At 42.2% G+C, this 25,001-nt stretch overlaps 3 protein-coding genes across 10 annotated transcripts in view; all 3 read right to left on the reverse strand.

Annotated features, from left to right (window-relative positions):
* Positions 1–2,360: 2,360 nt before the first annotated feature.
* LOC6568664 (protein 4.1 homolog) lies at positions 2,361–19,501 on the reverse strand. Of its 6 annotated transcripts, XM_032741128.2 has the most exons (16): positions 18,887–19,136; positions 12,028–12,082; positions 11,178–11,398; positions 10,658–11,103; positions 10,319–10,471; positions 9,894–10,252; positions 9,703–9,827; positions 8,774–8,800; positions 8,118–8,271; positions 8,001–8,050; positions 4,662–7,667; positions 3,838–4,059; positions 3,576–3,680; positions 3,317–3,466; positions 2,854–2,964; positions 2,361–2,779 (listed from the first exon to the last, which is right to left on the reverse strand). In XM_032741128.2, exons 3-16 carry the CDS (start codon positions 11,325–11,327, stop codon positions 2,714–2,716), a joined length of 5,124 nt encoding a protein of 1,707 aa, XP_032597019.1. In that variant the 5' UTR covers positions 11,328–11,398; positions 12,028–12,082; positions 18,887–19,136; the 3' UTR covers positions 2,361–2,713. The 6 variants fall into 6 exon arrangements, with proteins under 6 accessions (XP_032597019.1, XP_032597020.1, XP_032597021.1 ...); XM_032741129.1 differs by lacking the exon at positions 12,028–12,082 and having other exon boundaries at positions 18,887–19,501; XM_032741130.1 differs by lacking the exon at positions 8,774–8,800 and having other exon boundaries at positions 18,887–19,145.
* A 422-nt stretch (positions 19,502–19,923) lies between these two features.
* Positions 19,924–21,089, reverse strand: LOC6568663 (ribosomal RNA-processing protein 8). Its single transcript, XM_001995283.2, has one exon. It carries the CDS (start codon positions 20,986–20,988, stop codon positions 19,948–19,950), a length of 1,041 nt encoding a protein of 346 aa, XP_001995319.1. The 5' UTR covers positions 20,989–21,089; the 3' UTR covers positions 19,924–19,947.
* A 1,329-nt stretch (positions 21,090–22,418) lies between these two features.
* Positions 22,419–25,001, reverse strand: part of LOC6568662 (mitogen-activated protein kinase kinase kinase kinase 5) — a 48,348-nt gene continuing 45,765 nt past the window's right edge. For 2 of the 3 annotated variants that reach the window (XM_032740879.1, XM_043214848.1), the window contains 6 exons: positions 24,571–24,889; positions 24,375–24,501; positions 23,387–24,184; positions 23,108–23,329; positions 22,915–23,041; positions 22,419–22,743 (listed from right to left, as the gene is read on the reverse strand). In XM_032740879.1, the coding sequence (XP_032596770.1) occupies positions 22,644–22,743; positions 22,915–23,041; positions 23,108–23,329; positions 23,387–24,184; positions 24,375–24,501; positions 24,571–24,889 (1,693 nt within the window). In that variant the 3' untranslated portion in view covers positions 22,419–22,643. Of the gene's footprint in view, positions 22,744–22,914; positions 23,042–23,107; positions 23,330–23,386; positions 24,185–24,374; positions 24,502–24,570; positions 24,972–25,001 lie in introns of all 3 variants that reach the window. The other variant, XM_043214849.1, reaches the window with a different exon arrangement.

Here is a 25,001-nt window from a genome sequence, read left to right on the forward strand (position 1 = left end):
AGTTAAGCTAGAATATATATTTGACGGATGGCTGCAGGGTATATCGAAGTCGAGCTCTTTCGACTACAGCATTCATACTTGTTTTGGCATGGTTTGCGTTTGCTCCCGTGACATGTTGCAGTGTTTTTTCGCCGCTTAACATTCTTTTTCGCTTTGGCAGTGCACCTCCTTCCCTCCCTGCTCCTTCCACCTTCCTCCGCCCTCATTGCGCTTTTGTTTTATAACATTTTAGCGCAAATTGCCATCAAATCTAATTGGCAATGTCGCGACAATGTCCAACTCTGAAAATTGCATGGCTGCCTTTTGATTTTTTGCACTGATTTCGCTGGACTGCCTTTTTTCTAATAAATACATGTGTGTCTATTAACTCTTGGCAGTTTTTATATATAAATGCTATAATGGATGGACGAGTTGAAGCACTGACTGAAGGGTCAGCTCGAAATGGCATTTTATATTGAGCTGAAACTATTGCTTCTGGGTAAATCGGTTATATACACTCCGTAAAAATACACATGACGAACTAATCTGAATATAAGAAAAGCAGTCTCTAGTCGCTAAATATATCGACAATCCCAAAAAATGCTATTTCTCTTATAAATATTTTCTATTATTAAGAAATGCATTTACAAAAAGTAGACAATCAAATGTTATTTTTTTAAAAAATCGTATCTAAAGTTCAGAAACAAGTCATCAATTTTGGTGGTTATAATTAAAGCCAGTAAGCAAAAAGTTAAAGTATTTGAGAGTCTAAACACAAATGAAAAGGCATTCCTAAACTTATTAAATTTTCAAAATATTAGAAACTAAGAAAAGAAAAACCCTTTTTTCTTAACAAATACTTTCTGAATAATAAGTTTATTTGCCACTTGGCTACAAGAGTATAGCGAATTTCTAAAATTCAGGGCGATTTCTTTTTCTGAGTATATATTGTAGGGAACTTTGTCCATTGGAATTGCTTGCTGTTTGCCTTTGGCATGGGCAGAGCTAATAAGTTGAAAACTTGATAGAATAGTCGTAGTTGGCAAAGGCACAACTTTGGTGGCTCTTTGAAATTTTGGAGTGACCTCTCGTGCGCATGCAATATGCAGCAGTTTGGAAAACAATAACACAAAAAACGGAATATTCGCAAGAGGATATTTCCACGCGCATTTAAAAATTCATGAGCAGAAAGCACTCAATGCGGCTCCGGGCGGTTATCGTGTCCGTCGGACATAGCCATTGTTGGTTGGAGGAGGTGGTGAAGGGTCGTGGTTGCAATTCTTGGCAGGTCGACAGAGCGAAGTGAGTGAGTGGGTGGGGGGGCGGGGATTGACTGATGGATTGACCGCAGCCCAGGTGCAGAATTTCAACGCGCGTCGCATTTGCCGTTTTATCGGGCATGGAACGCTTTATATCTAAACTATGAATCAATGCATTAGTCAGTCACCTTGTACGCTCCACTTTAATTACTACTTTTTATGCTCTTTCCCTTTCTCTCTCTCTCTCTCTCTCTCTCTCTGTCTGCCATCTCTTTCCATTTTCCCCCCTTAATCGTTTGCTGACATTTTTTTGCATGTTGCGAGCACAATTTAAAAATTGCATAGAAAAGGCCAACTGAAATTCCTTCCACGGAACGTAATATTATTAACAGCCACCCCACCTCACCTCCCCTCCCCCTAACTACTCCTCCCACGCCACCGTTTGCTGCCACAATGAGCTGCATAAATATTGCATTACAATCATTTAGCTCGTTGTTGCACACTGCACACTGCAAATCGCGAATTGGATTTCATGTTAATGCAATGTCCTTATCGCTCAACATGTCCTGCATGCGTCACAATTGCTGGCGCGGTGCAGGTTGGGGGTGGCACTCCCCATGGATTCATTTGTTTTCTATTTGCTTGCTGTTTTTATTTCTGTGGCGACTGTTAATTGCCATGATGTGGCATGCTTCAGTTGCAGCCACACTCAGCAAAAAAAATTACCTTGATTTCTAGAAAATCGCATTGAATACTTGAAAGTTCTCAACTCTCTATATATAAGAAAAAACTGTCTTCGCCAAGGATTTGGCTTCAGGCTTTGCACCTCTGAATATGTTCCAAATTTCCAATTATGATCATCCATCCATATTCTCTGCCCAAATACCCATTAGAAAATAAAAATAATCGACAATCTGAGTAGTGTGTACATTTAGGATTTGTTTTTATTTGAATGCAATTGTGGTTTACAATATAATGTATACATATAGCATATATATATATATAGATTTATATAGAATTTTGTTTTCTGTTTAACTTTTGCGTTTGCACATTCAATATTTGATTTATTAATGCCGTGTAATGCATTTTGTTAGACATACATAATAATAAAAGGTAGTTATATAAACAACAGTTTGTATTTGTAATATATAAAAAAATTATAAACATATGGATGTAATTGCTCCAGAAAAACGTTATGGATAGCTCAATATAGCATATAGATTTTGAATTCTTTCGTACATATATATAAATATATCGTATATATATATAGTCATGTGTCTGGCTTCAGATCTATCTATCTGTCTGTCTGTTTGTATATAAACTTATGTGAGTATGTGGTATAAAAGGTGTACTCGATGTGCGGTGTATTTTGATTGTGTGTGTGTGTGTTGGTGGTGCGTGTGTGGATCGTATGTGGATTGTAGAAGCTGTGCTGTGTTTTTTACTTCGTAATTGTTTAAAAATAATTATAAAATCTACTGCGTCTGCTGTTGTATTTCAATCTTCTCGACTGTCATGTCCGGATTCATGGCTGTCGCTTCCTGCAAACAAGCAAATAGATCGAAATCATTATAGATATATATAGTATTTATATTTGTCAGCAATTTGCACTCACTTGTATTGCCTCAGCCAGAGCCTTGTCATGATCGATTGGATCGCCATCGGATTGAATAGTTATCTTCTGCTCCACACGGGTCTCAACAATGCCATCGCGTTCGGTTTTATACTGTTGGCAAAAGCAAAAGCAATAGATTATTATCATATTATAATAAAATCACACGATTTTCAACGATTTTCTACACCATATAACCCATTTGAACAAGAGACTGATGTATATAATATGTACAGCGTGGGGCGCATACGAACACAGGAAGAATTCAAATTTGGAATATCTGATTGAAAGCCTACCTCCAACTACTTACTCATGTATCTCTTTGCTTTTTTATCTGAACTCGTAACAAAACTGTACTATAACTTAATTTATGTTTTTTAAAAATGTTTTAGTTTTAATTTAGATCCACTCTATTCAGATGTGTAGTGATGTGTAATCTGTGTAATCGAGTACGATCTGTACTTACGGTAATCGTTTCTACGGTGCGGGTTTTACTGCTCACGGTTTGGGTGGAGATGATCTCGCCATGTCCTGAAAAGCCGGGCGTATCCTCGCCGAGCACCACACGAGTACTCTCCACATGTGGCCCAGATGTGGATGCAGTTAGCGGAGATTTCTAAGCGACAGATTGAACACAAAATATTAGAGATATTTACATAGATTCATTTACATACTACTAGCTACTATTAACGAGAGGTTAGTTGTCTAAGTGTCATGCCACAAACCTGTTTGTCAGTGCCACGTGCCACGCTTGAGCCATCGTATGGCCCATCGATGGGTGTGCCAGAGTCGCCGGAGCTGGTCGATGAAACGCTGTCGCGTCTCTGATACTAAGCAACATTCAACATTCAACAACAACAAACATAAGAGAGATAACAACGGCAAATGCAACATAGTTGATAAAAGATAATCATAAAAGGGAAACAATAAATCAGTACATGCAAATAATAAGAGTGCAGCCATGCTTGGCAATATCCGGATGCTTACCTGATCGCCACTGGTTACCGTCGCCGTCGTCTTCACCTCCTGGGTGACGACGCGCTGCTGCTGATTGCTGGGATCCAGGGTGCGTGTGGTGGCCACTGTTTTCTCCTCGAGCTGTTCCGTCTTCGCCTTTTTGCCGAGATCCTCGTGCGTGGTGGCGGTGCGTGTGGTGACTGCGGTGGCCGTGACATAGGCGCCACTCAGATCGGTGGGTGTTGCATCAGCCTACGTGTTCAGTTGGTGGTTTCAGTGGTGATTTGGTTAGTGCGTAGTCAAAATGGCAACAATCAACAATCAACGTTTACAACAACACAACAAGTAACAGCAAAGAGCAACAATTAGCAAAGGCACACGAAATCAAATAAAAAAAAAAGAAAATATAAATCAAATTAAGCGCGAGGCAAAGTTGAAGCTTTGTAAGAGGTGGGAAGGAAAGAACTCCCGCCTTGAATTGCTGTGAATACACTCGGAAAAACGCTCTACATTTTAGTAAATCACCCTAAAAACAGTAAACGGTTTTCTAGTTTTTGGAAATATTTGCTAGTCATAAGGAAGACATCTTACAACATTTAGAAATTCTTGAATTTATCAACTATCTAATATGATTGCATATGTGTCTCAAATTCTAATATATTAATAATAATATATTAGTAAAAAGAGCTACTCTTCTTCTACAAATCACCTTAGAAATGAGACAATTTTAGAAATTTACTATTTGAATAACAAGTTGAGTTGCCCTAGGCGATTTACTAAAACATAGGTCGATTCTATGGTTTATTTTTTTGCTGAGTGTAGAGAATAGTCAATGGCTAAGAACAGTTCCTAACCTTGTGCTCCTGTGTCGAGTAGGTGACTTCGCCGGTGCCGAGATTGCGCACCTCCTCCTCGACGTTGTGTGTGACGCCGCCGTCGTTCTTGGTCAGCACCTGTTTCGTTGTCGTCTTGACCACAGTCGGTGTGCTCCCTGGTTTGCCGCCCAGTTTGCTAGCCTGATTCGTTGGACTGAGCACAATATCGTGAACAGTGTCCGTGCCATACTCTTTAGTCATATCATCGTCGTCGCCCGAGCTGCCCTCGGAGTCGCGTCTCAACGCGCCCTTGCCAATGTGCTTGACCCCGTCAAAGAATTGCTGACGGGTAATGGGAACCGTTTCTGTTGTCGTCTGCACCTGGGCCTGTTTGCCAAAGTGCGAGGGATCGATTTGGGCATAGTTGAGTATTAGCTTGCCGGTGACTGGATCTGTGACAGCAGTGGCCGGATCAATGTCACCCGTATTGGGATCGATATCGCCATATTCGCTCTTAATGCGTCCCGTCACCGGATCAATCTCACCAGTTAGGGTCATCGTGTGGGTGACTGTGGTGCGTGCGCCAGCGAAACGTGGATCATTGGGATCGACCTGAACAATTTCACCAGTTAGCGGATCAACCATATTATAAACATAAACCGTTTTGTTGAAGAACTTAAGAACACGCCCGGACACCGGATCTATTTCGCATGTCTCGGGATCAACCTCCTCGGGACGACCACGTTCATCCGTTTTCGAGATGAGCAAGATCCGCACAATGACAATTTTGCCCGTTTTGGGATCAACGCGAGCCAACTTGGTATACACCTCGCCCGATTCGGGATCCACCTGAGTCGCAGCATAAAGCGGTTCACCCGTCGCCTTGTCCACTTCACCGGTGGCTGTATAGATTTTGCCGGACAACGGTTCGATTTTGATGGTGTTGGGGTCGAGCTTGGTCTGTTTCTTGATCTCGTTGCTCTTCGGATCCAAATAGCCGTAAATTGTGATGACATAGCCGGTCTTGGGATCGACACTGCTGGAAATGTACTGGAGTTCCTTGGTGCTCGGATCACTGTTGCCCGTTGGCACCCAGATCTGGTTCGACTTGGGATCGACAATGATGTCCTTGTCCTTGGCGGCGCTGACCTGTGAAATGGGCGCCTTTGTCGCCGGATCCACGCGCTGTTGCACAATGCGCAACGAGATGATTCTCGCATAATCCTTATCCGGTTTATTGTTCTTTGGATTGACTTGGTTCTTCAGCACAATCTGGCCCGTTGATGGCTCGATTTTAATGTCACGGGTTACCGTTTTGCCGGACTTGGGATCGGTGTAGGTTATGGTGTGCTTCACCAAATCAATCTGACCGTATTTGGTGTCAATCTTACCCGACTTCGGATCAAATTGGCCGCCCGACGTCTCAACGAGCGCCGTCTTCGGATCGATCACGTTCTTCTTGGCATCGAATTTGCCCGCCAAGGAGGTGACCTCCACAATCGGATCGATCTGCTGACCGACCTCAATGATGCGTCCCTGATTGGGATCAAGTTTATTCGTTTTCGCATCAATGACGCCCAAAATGGTGATTTGTCCCGTGCCCGGATCAACCTTGACATTCTTGGTGACCACAATTTTGCCAGTTTTGGGATCGATGGCTTTGAGTTCGCCAGTGCGTGTATTTATCTCACCATATTTAGTGTCTAACAGGCCCGTGTCCAGATTCAAAACGCCCAGCGAGCGCTCCACTTCGCCGTTAACCGTATCAATTTTGCCGGTCGCCGGATCAATGCGACTCGTTATGACAGTCAGCTCAACAACGGGATTATCCTGCGGTGTTATGCACATAATCTGGCCCAAAGTTTCATCGACACGTCCTGTTGTGGGATCAGAGACGCCCGTCACCAAATGCAGATTGCCCGTCTTGGGATCTACATCGCCCTGATACACTTCCTTTTTGCCTGTCTTCGTGTTGAGTGCCTCCAAGGTGCCATTCTTGGGATCAATTACGCCGTACTTGGTATCGATGCGACCTGTAGCGGGGTCCAGAATGCCCGTGGAGTGCTCAATGCTGCCGTTCTCGGCATCAATACGCTTCGTTGCCGGATCGAATTTCGATGTGATGACCATAATCTTGACGCGCTTTTTCTTGGGCTTGGCTGCTGCGGCTGCAGCTGCTGCTGCCGCTGCTGCAGCTGCTCCAGCTCCAGCTCCAGCGCCAGCTGCAGTAGGTGCTCCAGCTGAACCTGGACGGGCTGCGCCCGCTGCCAACTTTGTGGGTGAATCGGCTCTTCTAGCACCATCTGCGACGCCCACATAGCCGGGCTCCTTGTTGTAACGCTGCGATTCGAGAAATTCGGCCGTGGGATCAATGATGGGCTTGTAGCTGCCGGGTGCGCCCGAAGCATAGCCCTGCTGTCCCTGCTGACCCTTTGTCGGGGAGTACGAACGCTTCTGGTTATCGCGCAGAGGCACTGCAGCCGCATCGACAGCGCTGCCCTGCAACTTGGCTCGTGTGGTCGGCGAAAGATTGCCATCCTGCAGGAGACGTGCCCGTGACTTGGGCGACAACTGGCCGCGGTTCAGTTTATCCTGGGTGCGTGGCGATAGCTGACCCGATTTAATCTTCTCGGCCGTCTCCTTCAGCGCATGCTCATTGCCAGGCGCATAGTTGAAGGCCAACCCGATTTTCTTTTGTTGCGATGCCGGCGACAATTGTTCCTGACCATCCGGGCCAAGTTGCTTGCCACTCTGTGGCTCCTGGTCGTAGCGGAAGCCACCGGGCGTATAGGATTTACGGGTGGGACTGCCGGCGTTGCCGCCATCCGCAGACACGGCATACTCGTAGGGACGAGTGACGCCGGGTGTGGTTGAGCCGCGCTTCTTGGCGGCATCCTCGTTTGGATCGCGCTCACCCAGACCCGATGTGACGACGAGACCAAGACGAGCCATTTCCTTATCCTTATCCTTGCCATCCTTATCCTTGCCATCCTTGGAGGGTGAACCGCTCTTGCTCTTGCGACCCGACGAGAATATACCAACGCCCTGTTTTGCCCGGCCAAAAACGCAAATCAAAATTGTGGAAACATAAAAAGAAACAAGTTGTGGATGGTGGGATATATAAAAAATTAAAAAATATAAATATTCAACTGATAACTGGAACGATTAGGATTTACTACTAAAATACAAACTATCATATTACTTAGGAGCTGAACTTAAGTGTGGGGTGGGTTCTCTTTGGGTGGGAGTGGGTTGATAACTTGGTTTTATATGTACACGAGCGCGATGAGGTCTTAACTTAATGCTCAATACTTAGCATATATTTAGCATATCTTACACAACTGAGAGGATAGCATTTGTATAATCTAGAATACTTACACGTCTGCCCGACTTGTCTGATTTGTTGGAGTCATTCAAATCATCATTGCCTGTTGAATATATAACAATTATATTGATTCTCATTCCCAGATTGGATATATTCCATTTTATATTTACCATTGACTCCTGCAGCAGCAGCAGCAGCGGCTGCCTTGGCTGCCTTTTCGGCCTTTTCTCTTTCCTTTTGTTCTCGCTTCTCTTGCTCCCTGCGCTCCTTTTCCTCCTTCTCCTTCAGCTTCTTTTCGCGCAACTTTGCCTCCTTCTCCTCGTCCTGTGGGTAGCAGAAATAAACACAATTAATGCCAGATTTTCAGCAAAAGATGCCAACAGATTTTGGTCGAAAAACAAAGCTTACGAATACATGCAACAAAAACAAATGAGATTTGAGGACAAAATGTGTTACTTAAGCGCCAAAATCAAAAATGGATTATCTTTATGAATGCAGTGTTTAGTGATATGCATTTTATTTACAACACAATGTTTGTTTTTAGTTTCTTGTGTATATTATTTGTATTATTTGTATTATTTGTATTATTATAAGGTACTTCATATTTACAAAGTAAAAAGCGATTGTTTTAATGAAAGCGCGCAAATGAGAATGAAACATTTAAAACTCAACTCAAACTAAACATAAAATAATTTAGATATCGGTATAGTATAGTTTGTAGTATGCAAATGTGTTTCAGACGAATCGGTTACAACAATTGTAGAGTAGAAAGAGAGATATATATGAGTGGGCAGAGTAGCATAACAATTACTCTTAAATCATTTACCATTATGTCAAAGTCCGCGATCAAAGGCTACCAGAGGTTAAGGAAAAGTCATTTATGTAATCAAAATAAAATTGGCATTAATTAAAATAATACGTAAATAAAATGCGGTTTTATCTATATATATATGTGTAAGGTAGGTAAAGAAGGACTTCCAACGAAGTAGTTATACGCGGAACGGATTTCGTATAGTAGAGAAGAGAGATAGTTTAACTGCTCTCAAATATTTAACCATTATTGAGATCAAAACAAGAAAAGCTTTAATTAAAATAGAATGTAAATAAAATAGAAGGCAGTTTAAGAAGTACGCTTATCGCTGATCGGATTTGGTAATTCACAATTCGTATTTGTATATAGTACATAGGTTCACAACGTTCAAAAAGCAGAGTTCAAGCCAAAGATAAATATAAATGTATTTGTTTTTTTTTTTTGTTGGGAATCTTGGAATTCTTGGTACGAGTAGGATATTTTAGAAAAAGTAAAGTTGAGAACAGTAACCTGAGCAAGAGACGAAAAATCGGGAATAGTCGTCTCATAGTCGCCCTCGAGTGAACTCTGCGAGGAGGCTGAGGCTGTGCCGGTGCTCGAATCGCGTATTAACTTTGTTTTTTGTTAATTAGTTTAGTTAGATTAGGTTAGTTGGTGTTTATGTTGGGATTAGGGTACGATTCACGCAAACGAGCAGCAGGTTAGGCGAGCACATCGTGTTCATTAATTTGTGTGCATGTGTGTTGGTTGGGTTTGGTTTGGTTTGGTTTGTGTGAGAGAGTTGTGAGAGTTAGTAACGAACCGAGAAAAAAAAGGTAAACAAAATTATTATCTGATTAACTCCCACATGAATATTGTTAAACATGTTCAATCTTAAGGCTGGCTCTCTAAGGCTAGCGGATCAGGCTCAATTTACAGGCTCAACTCCCTAGTGCTAGTGTTACCTTGTCCTTTTTGTCCTTCTTGATGGGACTGCGACTGTGTGCATCCATATCATTGCTACGGTCGCCACGATGATCCAAGGTGTTGCTCTTGCGTGCAATCTTCTCCTTCTCGGCCATCGCCAAAGCTAAATGATAAAAGATTCTCCAATTAGTTGAAGCACTCAACGATTGTGATCAAGTTGAAGACAAACCATCCATGCTGCGCGATGAGAGACGTGCCCCGGACAGAGCTCGATCGAACTTGGGTGCCGTCCGGTCGACGGGTGTCGCCTTGCTCTCATAATGTGTGCGCCCAGAGAAACGATACTTGGAGCCGAAGCGTGGCAACAGCGTAGATCGGGTGTTCGGTTCTGGGGTCATCAGGCGGAAGAAGGTGTGATGCTCCACGCAGGATTTCCACAGCTTCTTGGCGGCACGATGATTGGCAAGCTTGAAACCGATGGTGGATTCGTATTGCTCGAATTCGCCCGGTCGTATCTTAATGTAAAAATGATGACGCTTGTACGAGATCTTCAAGATCTTGGGCCAAGCGAAACGGTTAATGCGCAATCTGCAAGGGTTTTTTATTATTATTTATTATTATTCGAATTTGATGGGTTGAATATGTTGCGCTTACTTGTCGCGATAAACCAACAAACCGGATGCACACACGCCCAGCATAATGTCGACGCCTTCGGAGTCCTTGGCGGGATGCAGATCCACGCCGTACATGGCCAACTTCTTGGCATTCTCCAAATAATGCAGCTCGGCCTCAGCGGGCGATTGACCCCTGCAGAAAATTAGATAAGAAATGGAAATATATAAAGACTGGAATCACATTTTTAGGAGGCAAACACAGAGAGCAAAAGCCTATATCTTCACTACTCCATATTTAGAGACTAGGGAAGAAGGTAGACTGTTATCAGCTGGTGTTATTTATTGGAATCAGAGTTCTTCCGCTTGCTTCAACACTCACTTGTGCGTCTTGTGCAGATCCATAACCTTGTCCTCCAGCTCTGTTGTCTGATTTGGGGCGATTTTAAAGTCCTTGAGATAGGCACGTGTCGGCATCTCCTTGGGATCATAGTCACCCATCTCCGACTGGACCAGGTACGAGCCGAGCAGTGCGTGCGTCACAAAGGTGCAGGGCAGACGACCCTCGAGGATATCATTGCGCACCTGCAAACAGAGATGATAGCGCGTGATATCTTCCTGCAGCTGTGACGGCTCCGGCGGATAGAATTTCACGGCGAACGCCAGCGGCCAGGGATCGGTGCGAAAGAACTTCGACACGGGCTTTTCTAAATCCAGCCAGACTCGAGGATCGGTGGGCGTCTCATAGGTCAAGCCGAAGTAATCCTTCTCAATGATGTTCAGGCCTGCACAAATCGAATTAACCAGATCGCGACCTTTGGCCTTGCGCTGCAAAGAGCGAGAGTTCAAATTAGTTAGGTTAATTAGCGAATAAGATAAGATTATGAAGGGAGATTACTCACATCAATGGTCACGTCCAGCACGGAGCCATCGAGCAGGGAGACGCGTGCTAGCGCGGCCTTCGAGAATGCCGATGAGCTGCTCTTCGATTTGCTCTTGGTTGGTGTTGTTTCCGGCTCCGCTGGCGCGGATGGTTTCGTTTCCGCCGGCATCGTTCTGGACTCAGTTCAGCTCAGCTACGCCGACAGTTTGCTGAATGCAGTTAAAGTTGAAGAAATTGTCGCTGCAAATGAAGAACAATCAAAGATTGAAAAACACTTAGACAAAAAATAGGCCTGCATTTCTACCTGAGAACTGAAGAAATTATTTCTAAGTCAATCCTGGGAAAATGGAGTTATTCTATTTTTTAAACATAGTTTCTATCATTAAGAAACGGATTTCTCAAAAGTAGAAATACGTATCGAAATTTTTAGATAACATTCTGACTAGAAGAAAAACACACTTTCTAAATAAGAAGATGAGTTTGCTCTGATGGCAAATGTATGACGAATTAAGGGCGATTTTTTTTTCTAAGTGTGGTCGAAGGAAGCGCAGTCTGCGCACTGTGCCGGATGTGTGCCACTGCAACACTAGCGAATGAATGCGGCTTGTGGTCTCCCTTCCGTCCATTAGTCGTGCAACAGACTTAATGTTCTGGCCTGGCGCCAGTCACGATTTGCAAACTGGGACAGAGCTATGAAATTACTTGGAGTGTACACAAATTGCAGGCATTATAAAGAATAAGAGAAAGAGGGAGACCCTTGCGAAAGCCACCCCTGAGGCAGCTATGTCCATGATGTCATGCCATGATGACATTATTCATTTGGGGGTACTCGTAATCGTATTCACATACGCACTCGCACTCGTACTCACTTGAATCGAGCTCAATAGTTGCCGCGGCGACTTCTTTTGTGTGTGCTGTGGCAAACTGCGATAATAATAAAAAAAAGTGATACAATCAAAAATACGGCGAATTCAAATTTCAATTCAAAATTACAATTAAAGTTTTATTAGCGAAAGCCAGAACCACAACATAAGCCCGGGCAAATCATAAAACTAGCTATAAAAAAGTGTTGTGTTTCTGAGTCAACATTTGAGTCAAAACTTTGTCCGGTTTTAATTAGATTTCACTCCCCTCTCTCCTACCCCCTGCCACCCCCTTGTTACATTCTTCGCGATAATTTGCAGAAATCTGAATTGTATTTTGTACGCATCCTGTCACAAGATTATTTATATATGTGACTATATTATACCAAAAAGTCAACTGCCCTTGAATCAATGACATAATTGGCATACTGAAACACATTCGTCACAACTCTTCTGATTATGACTGTGCCGGATTATATTATATAAGTAGGCATGCAGTATTTCCTCTCAAGTACATTATTTGTATCCATATATATATATATATATGTATATATATATATGTATTTATATATTATCAGAATACCACAACAAATATGAAATATTTTAAATATAATTTATCGTGTGGCAATCACATGTGGTTTATGCGTGTTTGGGGCCACCACAAACCACACCCAACCAGGCACTCGGCCAATTCCAGGGGCAATAAGTGGCTTCTATTGAATCATAGATGAGAGATAGAGTGAGAAAGAGAGAGCGAACAAGAGAGAGAGAGAGAGAGAGAGAGAGAGAGAGAGAAAGCAGTTGCCTAGTTGCTTAGTGATCAATTTGTTGTTTAATTGATTTTAAATTTGTTGAACTGCATCAGCTTTTTCTTTTCGATTGCCAGCGAATGCAAGTCTCGATTATACACTCAAAAAAATTAGAAAAAATATGTAAAATTTGCTGGGTGTTTGTGGTTTTCCATCTGTACACACAGAAGAAATCTCATATTAGCATTTCGTTAATTAAGTATTATTATTAAGCATCAGTATATAAAGATTTCACATATCCAAACATTTCACATAGTTTGTCATAAATTCATATAATCTAATTTGAAAAAACATAAGATTTGTTTGCGCATAGCAAATTTCATTAGTATTTTCTGCATATCAGAAGAAATTTCTTCTTCTATGAATCATAGTTTACATTGCTAGTTGCCTGTTTTCTGCATATGAGAAAGAATTTCTTCTAAGAATCATAATTTATATTTCATTAGAAAATATTTCTAAATATAGAAAAATCACGACATTTTTGGAATTATTGCAAACGTACTAATAGCTAGGGCAATTTTCGAAACTTCAGCGTGCTCGTTTCTTCAAGTGTAGATGTGTGATCAGTGGTTACATGTGAGGCAGAATCTTTGCCAACGATCGCTGGACAGGCTGAACCAGTTTTCAACGAGGCACGCGGTCAGTCAGTTTATAACAAATAACAAATACAGCTGCAATACTGCAAAGCCGAAAACCTCTAACAAACATACACACATACATAACAGACACACAACAGACACACACACACACAGAGAGAATGGAGCGCGTCACAATTCTGTGGCTGGTGGCGTCATCGTGCCTTCTAAAATCCACATATTCCAACAAACGTAGAGTAGTCTTCGCAGGCAGTCATCTAATTTTTATATGTTTTTCTGTTAATTTTCTGTCGTGTGTGTTTATTTCTATCCATTTAGTGCGAGAAGCAACAGTTTTTGGCACTATTATTTTTTTGGACAATCTATTCCACGCCGCTGGTTGACATCATCATCACCATCACCAGCATCGGCAGCAGCAAATAATGCTGAGAACTGTAATTAAAAGTGTGTTGCAATTATAATTCTAACTCATGATTTGCATTCCACGCGATTAACACTGAAGTGTTTCGTGTCTGGGGGCACACACTTCACGGATTGACGGATTGGCGGATTGTTGTGATGAATCACAGAGTTTATCTGTGAATGTCTCACGCAAATCCAAGCGAATCGTGCACTTTTTTCTTGGCAATTGTATTTGAATGATAGCCGTAGTTAATGTGCCGCTCTAGAATGGCGCTATGATTTATTTTCGAATCGCATTAACGATGACATCATCAACATCGGCAACAACATCATCATCAGTCAGAGACTGATTTGCCTCAAGTGGATTTTGCACAAATGAAATTGAAATTGAAATTGTTTTGTTCGCTATTGCTGCAATATTTTGCAAGATGCCGACAACACCCAAAAAATACAAAGAAGAGAAGCGAGAACGCCTCAATTGAAGGAGGTCGAGGTGAAATTCATCAAGTAGCTAAAAGCACACTCACAATATATACACACTATATGTATACATATATACATGATCTTGTATAGACTGTGGGGTGCGCTTCTAATCATGGCAATGCTTGCCTCACTCTGTGACGCCTGAGCAGGAATATATATACATACTTAGACTTCTGCTATATACAGACAGGGAGACAGAGAGAGAGAGAGACAAACGAAGACGTGACCGGTCTTATTCAGAGACGAATAACAAAATGTATGATTATATAAACGACTATATATATTATATATATATATATAAGTGAAGTTTTTGTGTGCAAAAGATTCGCTCACTCATCCAATTGAGTTGGGTCTGGGCACGTAATTAAGTTTAATTTAATACAACTTAAATCAAATTCAATTTAGCTCGATGAATATGAACCTGAACTAAAACCCCAACCAATGGGCTGGGTTAGGGGTTGTACTTCGCACTCGCACTCCCCGCAACCCTTTTGCCACCACCCTCCCCTTGTGGCATATACATCCAACCGTATTCCGTCATAGCATTAGGTCAGCTTCTGCTGTGACGTCAGTGCGGAAGAGGCGTGTGAGTGTGAATATTTGCAACTGCCGCTGTTACTGTTGCTATTGCTATTGCTGTTGCTGTTATAGCCCAGTTAACAACAAGAGTTAATAGAGGCGCGCTATAGGCTTCAATATGAAGTGAAATGCACAAAGCTGTTTTTCAGCTGTCGACCTGTTTGAGAATCATCGAAGCGTTGCCTATAAAATTTATTCAAAATGAGAGTTGGGCGCCGTTCAGAGCTGTTCACATCCGTTAATAACCAAGGGGCGGAAATTACTGAGGATGATATATAGAAATTTATTAAGTATACAAAAGAGTCGCCCGCCAGTCTCTTGTGTCTTTATTCCATTGTGGTATTTTTGGCTGGTGAAGCAATGCTTTTTGCTCTGTTCACTCAGCGACAGACAGACAGACAGACAGACAGACACAAAGTGTATGTAAATAAATGGGTCAATCGATAATGTTTTGTTTTGGTTTGGGTTTTGTGTGTTGAATAGGAAACTGTTGAGGAAAATGCGTCGACTTGTGAAGTGAAGTGCGGAAAACGACATTTGCAACGATAAGCCAGATCCGCTCCAGTTGCAACAATCGCCAGCTAAATAGTTGTGGCAGTTGTTTCCCAGTCTCCCAGTTTTCCAGTTGACCAGCACTTGACAACTTACAACGAACTTATGTATGTATTAAGTAGTGTGTAGGTACACTCAGAAAAAGGATCAAACTGAAGCCGAGTCAGATTCTATTCAATTTAGAAATTATTTGTATGAAGTTTACTTGTCCGGCTTTTATATTTAAGTTTCAAATTAAGTTGAGTTTTAGAGACACACTTTCTGAATAATAACGTGAGTTAACCTTGGCGAATTTCGAAATTTTGCTGAGTGTATTTGTGTATATATGTGTGTGATGTGCTCCGCTCAATTCTTTGGGTCTTCTCGTCGGGGGCTCTGCTCAATGGTGCTTGACTAATTGCCGGCCGTCAGTTTTGATCCGAGTGCAGCGACATCATGAAACATGACCACAATCTACAAGCTGAAGCAATGCAATTCAAACTTGCAACGCCTCCAGTTTAGGTGGCCAACGAACTCTGTGGCACGCACGCAGCCAGATTGTCGAACTCAATCAGACTCAGACCCAACCCACCCACAAATAGATGGCCTCACTCAAGCAGTAAACAAACCAAAATACACAGCTGCCTGTTTAGTCACATAAATCATAGAACTGCCTTCCTCCCATCCCCCTTCGACAACAACAACAAAAATCGATGCGACAACAAAATATAAATAGACAAAATAAATGCGAAAAGCGTTTTAGCTTTTGTGGAGCCAAAACGAAAAGCAAAAGCTGTTTTCTCTCCGATGGAAAATGCTGCCTTGTTCTGCGTTGATTTTTTCCACAGGGGGAATGAGTCGAAAATAGCATAGTCAAGTGCGAGGGGAGCATCTATTTTGAAGTAGCTTTTTGGGGATCGTCTCGCTAATCTTCACAAACGAGCAGACAGGCGGGCTTTAAATGTCAACTGGAAACTGGGTGCACTCAGCAAAAATGTGTAATGTTTGTGTGAAGCCTACATAATAATAATATTAAGAATTCTTCACACATAGAATTTAGACAAATTAAATATGAAATGAAATTAAGAAATGCAAAGCCTGGTTTTTAGAAAGTGAGAACCTTCAGTTTTAGAAATGAACTCGCTGAATAATAATCCTAAAACTCAGAGTCTCATTTGTTGTGCTGAGTGTAGAAACTTGCCTCGATCTGTTGCAGTGGCCCAAATTTCCAGTTTACGAGCTTGCCTAAGCCTAACTTTGGCTAAGAGAGAGGCTCGCTCTTTCTTCAGCGCTCTCTTCTAATGCCTCTGCCTCTCGCTCAGAGACACACCTTATTCTCCTCCGCTCCCGCCTTGCCACTGGCCCAGTCTCTGTTTGTGCCTCTGTTGAATTCAGGTTTTTCACCGAGTTTTTCACGTTTGTGTTGCGTGTTGCGTGTAGTTAATTCGTTTACGAAGCTCTAAGTTTCTGTTGCCAGCTTTTTGCTCTCCACAGTTTATTATAATTTTGTGTTGTACAGTTATTAGCAGCATTTGCTTTGCTCGTTTGCTTTATTTGTTTGTCTGCTGTGTGGCCAATTTCTTTGGCTTTGGCTTTGGCTTTGGAAATAACCGGTTTCTTCTAAGCAAGTTCTCTTCTCTTAAGCCACATTTTCTTGGCTCAGCAGGCTTTTATTGTATTTTAGTCTTGCTTCAATCGCTGGTTTAGCTCGATTTGGGTCAAATTTTCTGTCCACGTCCGCGTCTCTGCTTTCTACCAGCTTTTCCGTTCCGCTTGTGAAAATCCGTTAAGGTTGTCTCTTGTCTTCTTCTTCTTCTTCTTCGTGTTCTCCTTGTTGTCGTCGCTGATGACGCATTGAGAAGGTTACTAACTACTGATTATGTGATTATTGTCACGATAGTCATTCATAACTCATTGTTGCCCTCCAATATATACTTGCACTAGAATCTTATCATACTAAGTTCGAATATTCTCCATGTGTGCGTGTGTGTGTGAGTAATTTGTCCCTTATCACAGCAACACTGTTTTCACACAGTTACTCTAGCATACAATGGTGCAAAAGCTTTACGATTTCCTTTTGATATACATAATGACAATACAAAAAAAGCACACTCAGAAAAAGAAATTGCGCTGAATTATGGTGTTTTTTTTTGCTTTTAGAATTCTCAGTTGAAGTTAATTTGGAAGAGAAAGAAAAGAAATCGACTATTTCAAAAAAGTGGTGTTTTTATTAATGTTTATAAATATTTTCTAGTATTGCGAAATGCATTTCTAAAAAGTGGAAATGCAAAACTTTACTTTTATATTGAAATTTAGCTGTTGCTAAGCCAGACAACTATAAGCTAATAAATCTTCTAAATAAATAATAATAAGCAACAAGAAAAGCTAATTTTCGAGTTGCTACTCTGAACATGATACATTTTTTATACAAATACTTTTTTCTTGTGTGTGAGTGCACAAAGAGTTGGTTGTCGTCGATGGTGTTGATAAGGAAATAACCTGCTCAACGATCAATTTGCACCGGCAGCTGTCCAAGTCTATTTTTGTGCCTGTGACGTTTTCAGCGCTTTCGTTTGTCGCCCCACAATCAAAGCAATCTTTGACAGCGAATTCCACAAATTGCGCTGTTCTTAATTCTCGTATCCAAACAAAACATATATATATATAACTATACATAAATGTATACGTATTTCACTGTCACAATGGGTTGTAATTGAAGTTTGAATTACTTGCACAAAAGTACAAACATATAATTGTATATATATACATATATTTTGTATCTGTATCTGTATCCGATCTCTTGGCATGTGTTGAATGTTTTGAATGTGTTTTGTTTCCTTGACTACGCGCCAGAAAGAAAGAAAACACAAAATGCGAAACAACTGAGAAAAACACAAAACTCGACTAAAAAAGGGGTGGCAGAAGAAGAAGAAACAGCAGAAAACAATGTGGGCCGCCTTTAACACGTAAAGTCGCAAATGCATTGCACACAGAGCGAAAGAAAGAGAGAAAATCAAAGAAATACGTACAAGAAAATTAAAAAAAAGATACATTCAAAGCGACGACGAAGCTTGGCCAAAAAGCGACAACGTCAAAACGTTAGCGCTCTCTCACTCGCTCTGCCAGTCTCCGTCACTGGCTCTCTCTTAATTTAGAGAGTGGTGAATATTTGTTCGTTCATGTGTGAGCGTATAGCTTTTATGTGCTCATATGTGTGTGTTGTGTGTGAGTGCGGGAGCTATGAAGTCATACTGTTCTTACTGTTGTGTGTGTGTGTGTGTATGTCAAAAGCATAAAATGAGTAGGAGATGGAAAAAGGAGAAGGCAACCAAAAAACTCTGACCACAGCCCAAAAAAAATAATAAAAATGACGAGCTTTTGCCTGTGTGTGTGTGAGCAGATAAATGGCGCGACTTCAAATTCGAGGTTGAAGCTGTAATTAAAGTTGAAACATCCGTTACTTACACGAGAGAGTAAATCAAAGCTCTGCTTTAAAATTCAATTCAAGTCAATAATCCAAAGGAAGCGTTGAATACTTTGCGGCGCTTTTGCTGTTGTTTTTTTCTTTCAGATTTCTTGTTGAATTTCGTTTCGTTTTTTGTTTTCACTTTTCACACAAAAGATTCTAGCTGATTTCGCACACACATCGAAACAAATTCTTGGCCACTTTTTTCTATTGAACACGAAAAAAGACAATTTGTTGTTGTTGTTGTTGTTGTCGTTGAATACCTGTTGAAAATGTACGTTGAGTGAGTAATTCAGAGAATGTGTGTGTGTGAGAGAAATAGAGAATGAATGAAAGGGGGAGAGTATGGTGGGGGAGGTGTGGGGAGGAACTAGGCGTGGGCGTGTGAAAACTGCACAGAACAAAGTCAGTAAAAATCACTATTTCTATTTTATTTATAAACACCGAGAGAATTGCGCGCGTTTTTCAGCAGCTGCTGGCTTTGATTTTTCTGGCAATTCTCTTGGCTGTTTTTCTTTCTTTTTTTTTGGCTTATTTGCTGCCAGTTGCCAGCGTTTGTTCAGCTTGTAACGTACCGTGTTAAAATATTCGAAATGCTACGCACGAAGAGCAAACTGGTACTGAGAGAAGTGTATATTTATAATTAAGGCGGCAGTCCAAAAAACAACCACTGCCCGCTTGAGAGAGAGAGAGAAAGTGACGTCACAGCCGCATCGCGTAACGATTAGGTGGCAACGCTCAACTCACCACAACACTCAACTGTTGAGTGAGCGCTGTTAACAGCTTGCATTCAAAAATAACAATTTGTATACTCTTTGCTAGTTTTAAATTTATTGCAATTCTCTTTTGCGATAGAAACTGGACTTCACGGAGAAGGGCTTTACGCCTAGGTGGCAACGCTCAACTCACCACAACTCTCAACTGTTGAGTGAGCGCAGTCAAAAGTTTGCATTCCGAAGATGCCAAAGCTCAACTCCACTCACCACTCAACTCTGGAAAGAGCGCGCTCAACAGTGTGCATTCAAAAATAGAAATGTTTATATTTCTTAGTTCGATTTATTTATCTTTTGCGATAGAGACAAGGCTTGAGGGAGAAGGGTTTCAATTTAACGTCCTTGCCGACATGTCGCATCTTGCGAAAATGAAAGAAATAGAAGTAATTGATGGCCACATCCTTCTTGATCAGCTCAAAACCGCAATCCTTCAGCAGGCGCACAAATTCTCTCACATCCTCGAAACGGGATTGTATCTCGGCAATGTATAGATTGCCATGCAGTTTGAGCACCCGATTCGCCTCCAGCAGATAATCGCCGAGATTGGTGCCCATCAGCGACAGACAAAAGACGGCCACATCGAGGGAGAGTGGTTGCAGTGGAGTCTTTGTAATGTTGCAGGAGATGATATCCGTTCGAGCTGCAACCAAATCCATGGAGTAAACCTTGTGCGGCACAGACTGAGCTAACTTGCCATCGCCACAACCAAAGTCACCAATGATGGCTGTCTTTGGCAGACGTTTGATCATCTTGATAATGCGCTCCAGCGGATTTGAAGGCCATTTCTGCACCTGCTGGCGATAACCAGCATGATAAGCCTCAAAAGCGCCCGAATCTGTGCTGAAAATTTTGTCCGCTTTTTTGCTGTGCGTCGTGTAAAGCTGCTCGTTGATGTAGCGAAAGCGGCCAGCAAACAGCTCAGACTGCAACTTGTTGGCCAGCTTGGCCTGTGGAGGTGCTGCCTCCGCCGCCTGCTCCTCCATGGCCTCCACTGCCGCCTTGACCAGTTCTGGTTTTAGTTTCAGCTTTTTTTGATTTTTATCCCTGTTTGGTTTCTGCTTTTCAATGCGTCCGCTTCTTGTCTTGTGCATGGCCCACATTTCGTCGTCTGCTTCATCGTCAGAGTAATCCGTTGGTGGTGGTGCCAGCGGTCCTCTGCCCATCTGAAAACCCGTCCTTAATCCTGAATCTTGCTTCACTTTTTTCGCCTTCGATTTTTTCTTCTTTAGTTTTTTGGCTATGTTGCCGGCAGCAGATTTTGCTCCATGCACCGACTTGAACTTGATGACTTCAGCGCCCATGTCCCAGGCGGGCACCTCAAATGCCATTATTATATTAGTTTAATTTATATTCTTTCCAGTTGAAGCAAAACAAAATTTGAGTAACACGTGAAAAACTATATTATTGTTGTCAGTGTGACCGTGCTGTGTTAGGTAAAAAATATACCCAACAGCAAACAGCTGTTTTACTGAACGAGCTGCCAACTTGTCGCCAAAAAGGAGCGCGCTTTTCAAAACAAAGTATAAGCAAAAACCACAAATGCTAATAGCTTTGGTTTTACATTTGAATAAAAATATTGAAAGTTGAAGCGCAACCAAAATTTGAGCAACAAGTGAAAATTCATGTCGTTGTAGCCAGTGTGACCAGTAGTAAGCAATAAAATATGCGTAACAGCAAGCTGTTTGCTGTCTTACTAAAGGGGCTGCCAACTTTTCGCCAAAAAGGGGCGCACTTTTCAAAATAAATAGGCGCGAATGTCTTTGAAATACGTTTTATTCTTTTTTTGCACTAAACTAAAGTTCAACAAGTTTTTGTATGTTTTGTATTAATTTATAATTTTCGGTTTCTTGCTATTTACGTACAACTAATTAACTTAAAACATATATTTTTTTTTACAACTGAAGAGAATAGGGGTTGTGCTGCTTGCTGCTCGGGAAAATTGATCTCTTAGGCTAAAATCGTAAATATGACAATCAGTTTTCAGTTTTTGATTTTATTTTTTGTTTCTTGCTTGAAATGCATGCATTTTTTTTATATCAATGTGTGTGCTTGAATTTTGTTCATTATTTAGAAAATTCTTAATAATCTATTTTGTTTCCCAACAAACCGTCGTGTTGCATGCAACACACACAATTTTCAACTCTCACATTTATTGGATTAAATTAAATGAATTAAATCCAATCCAATTGAATGCAATATTCCGCTTTACATTTAACGACTACAAAACACTTGCGATTTACAATTGCTAAAAACTATTGAAATTTATGTTTTTTTTTTTTTTAGTTTCTAGTTGATTTACGATTAAAATAATGCATTCGCCATTTGACTTTTTCTCTCTTTTCCTCCACTTTCGACTCTCTTTCTCCTGTTCTGCTTTGCGATCCATTTGAAACTAGAAAATAGTATTATTATTTTGTTTTCTTTGTGAGCGCTCTACACAAAAATCTCTATAATTAATTGCGTATGCATAATTCAATAAAGTTAGGCATACAAAATTTAAAGCATTTTTTCTTTGTAATACAAAAATATAATTACAACGGAATAATTGGGTAGACTGTGCGACTTAACTCGTTAAATATACATAGTCATATATTATACATACATATATTTTGTTATTATTATTATTATTATTATTATTACATCTCTAGTTTGGTTTTGGCAAAGAATGGAAAAATGGGGCGCGGGCCGACTAAGAATCTCTTTTTGCTTTCATATTTGTTTTTGTTTTGCTCTAAGTAGCTCTCAAAATTGTTTTGCTGACTGCTAATTGCTTAATTTTTTTTCCTTTTTTTGTTTTGTTTTTCTTTAAATCTAGTTTAGCTTATGGCCTACGAGTAATTCAATTACAATTACAGTTAGTAGTTGACGACGCCGCCCGACTGCAAGCATTTAAAATTTATTTTGTGTGTGTGTTGTGTGTGTTATGTGTTGTGTCTGTGGGTGTGTGTATCTGTTGTATTTTTTTTAATATTACAGGTAGCGCCTAGTAACTGGCCTCGTGACCGGCTAAAATGTACAGATCGTGTCCCTCCTCGCTGCCCAGCGATCCAGTTCGCAGCAGTTGACTCTCCAAAGCGACGACCCTAGAATAATGCATAAAAAGGATGCATATTAATCAAATATATGAAGTCAATAAGAATGCTCTAGTCGAGAGTGCTCGACTTTTAAGATGTTTTCTATTCTAATCTTTGGTTGAATCTCCTTCAACAAATTTCCATATATGTAAATAGCTATTGATATGATGTATTACTCACTTATCGCTGCCCAGCAGCCGATAGGTGCGACTCATGTCCTTGATCTCCTGCGTGATCTCGCCGTTGCGCAGAGACTTGCCCTGCATGCCGTGCTTGTGGAATGCTAATACACTGTCCGGTAGACAAACTGCAATGATTGATTGAACACAGATTGAGTGATTGATGTGGATAGGTAGATGTGGGCGTGGCATACCAATACTGTCCACGTTGAAGTCAAAGTTGAGTTGGGCGACCATCTTCTTGTGCTGCTTGGGATTGCCCTGGAGCGTGACCACCTGCATCACATTGCCGTAGCAGACGAGAATGGCGTCCTTCTCCACCTGATGCACACGCACCACCTTCAACAGATCGCGTCGTGGCACCATCGTGGCCATGCCATCGTATTCCAAATCCTCCGAGTGGAACCAGCTGGCACCTGTAAAGCAGAAGGGTTAATTAAACTGATTGATTGATTGGTTGATTGACCACTCACTGTTCATGTTGATGAGCTCGAGCTTGAGGCAGCCGTTTACGGATTTGCGCACGCCCGTGCACACAATCGGGTACTCCAGCTCCGGCGTGATGATCATCTCAAAGACGGGCGTCTGTCCGTTTTGGACACAACCATGTCCACCTCCGAGGATGCTGATGGCCGGCCACTCGCACTGCTTGAGGAGCATGAATTTGTTGAGCGGATCGTACCACTGCATGAGGAAGATGCCCGTCGGCGTCGCTCCGCACAGATACTTGTAGCCGTTGTACGGATTCCGGGTGACGCAGCACTGCGTGCAACCCTTTGTGTCCGGCACCTTTGTGGTCAGCGCGAACTTGCGCGGCACCAGCCGCTCCGGTATCTTGTTCATGTGCAGCGAGAAGCGCACCGTCTGCTTGGAGTGCAGGGCGACCAGATCGTGGCGATAGAGTTGACACGATTTGCCCGACAGGCTCATCAGCACATCCTTGATGACATACAGCCAGGTGGTGCGTCGCGGGAACAGCTGATCGATTGCCGCATCATGCAATTCATTCATATTTAGGTTATAGATGCCCTCCTCGGCGCCGATCAACAGATGCTGATCCCGAGTCTCTGGGTGGATCCACGAGGCGGTGCAGTGCACCCGCAAGGGGCAGCCATTGAAGATCTTGGAGAAGCAGGCGCCCATGTGCACCTTGGGCGTCGGTGGCAGCCCATTCGAGATGGGCCTCGGTGGCGTGTGGCGACGCCGATGCGAACGCTTCGGCGGCACAGGCGGCGTATTGTTCAACAGATCCGGTTGCGCCTCCTTCTCCACTGCAATCGAGATAAGAAGTTGAGTTACTAATCGTCGTGTCGAAGAAGGGATTATGAAAGGAGTACGGAATCGAAGGGTATATTATATTATATGTATATTCTCAATATTTATTTAGTTATATTACAAGTATATTATATTATATGTATTTTATATTATATGTTTTTTATATTATCTGTCTAATAGACTCACCCTCATCGTCGTCCTGGGCACCGCCGTCGCTGAGGCTGCGCGTCCGCGACGACTTGCCCATGTCGTTAAGCAGTCCGATTAGCTGATCCATGGAGCTGTGCCGACGCGGCGAATCCTCGATTCCATTCTGCATGGGTTGAGGCAAAAGGTTTAAATATGGATCTGAATTGAGTTATTCTGAAGCTCCAAAACTCACCTGGTTGCTCTCGTTTCGGTAATCACAGTTGCTGTTCTCGCTGCCCGTCACATCGTCGATGTCAGCGCTGCTCCGCAGCAGATTCTGGTAGAGATGCGTTGAGCTGCTCGCAGCTGGGCCACTCGCAGCAGAAGCCGCCAATGCAGATGAAGATGCTGCTGCTGCCGCTGCTGCGGCTGCCGCGGAGCTGGTGGAGGCGCCACAATTGGAATGCAAGTAGCCATCGCCTGCCGATGGAGGAGTTGGAGCTGGATTGACCGTGGCAGTGGGCTCGTGCTTGTCCAGGCCATTGCTGCCCTTGCCGCAGACTGCATCGCCGCTGCAATTATCGAGGAGTAGGAGGCGATTATAAAACGAGGCTGAAGACGCTGCTGCTGCTGCTGCTGCCGCCGCTGCTGCTGCTGTTGTTGTTGATATTGCTGCTGAAGTTG

The sequence above is a fragment of the Drosophila grimshawi genome, unplaced genomic scaffold (assembly GCF_018153295.1).
Source record: "Drosophila grimshawi isolate 15287-2541.00 unplaced genomic scaffold, ASM1815329v1 contig_1367, whole genome shotgun sequence".
Classification (NCBI taxonomy): domain Eukaryota; kingdom Metazoa; phylum Arthropoda; class Insecta; order Diptera; family Drosophilidae; genus Drosophila; species Drosophila grimshawi.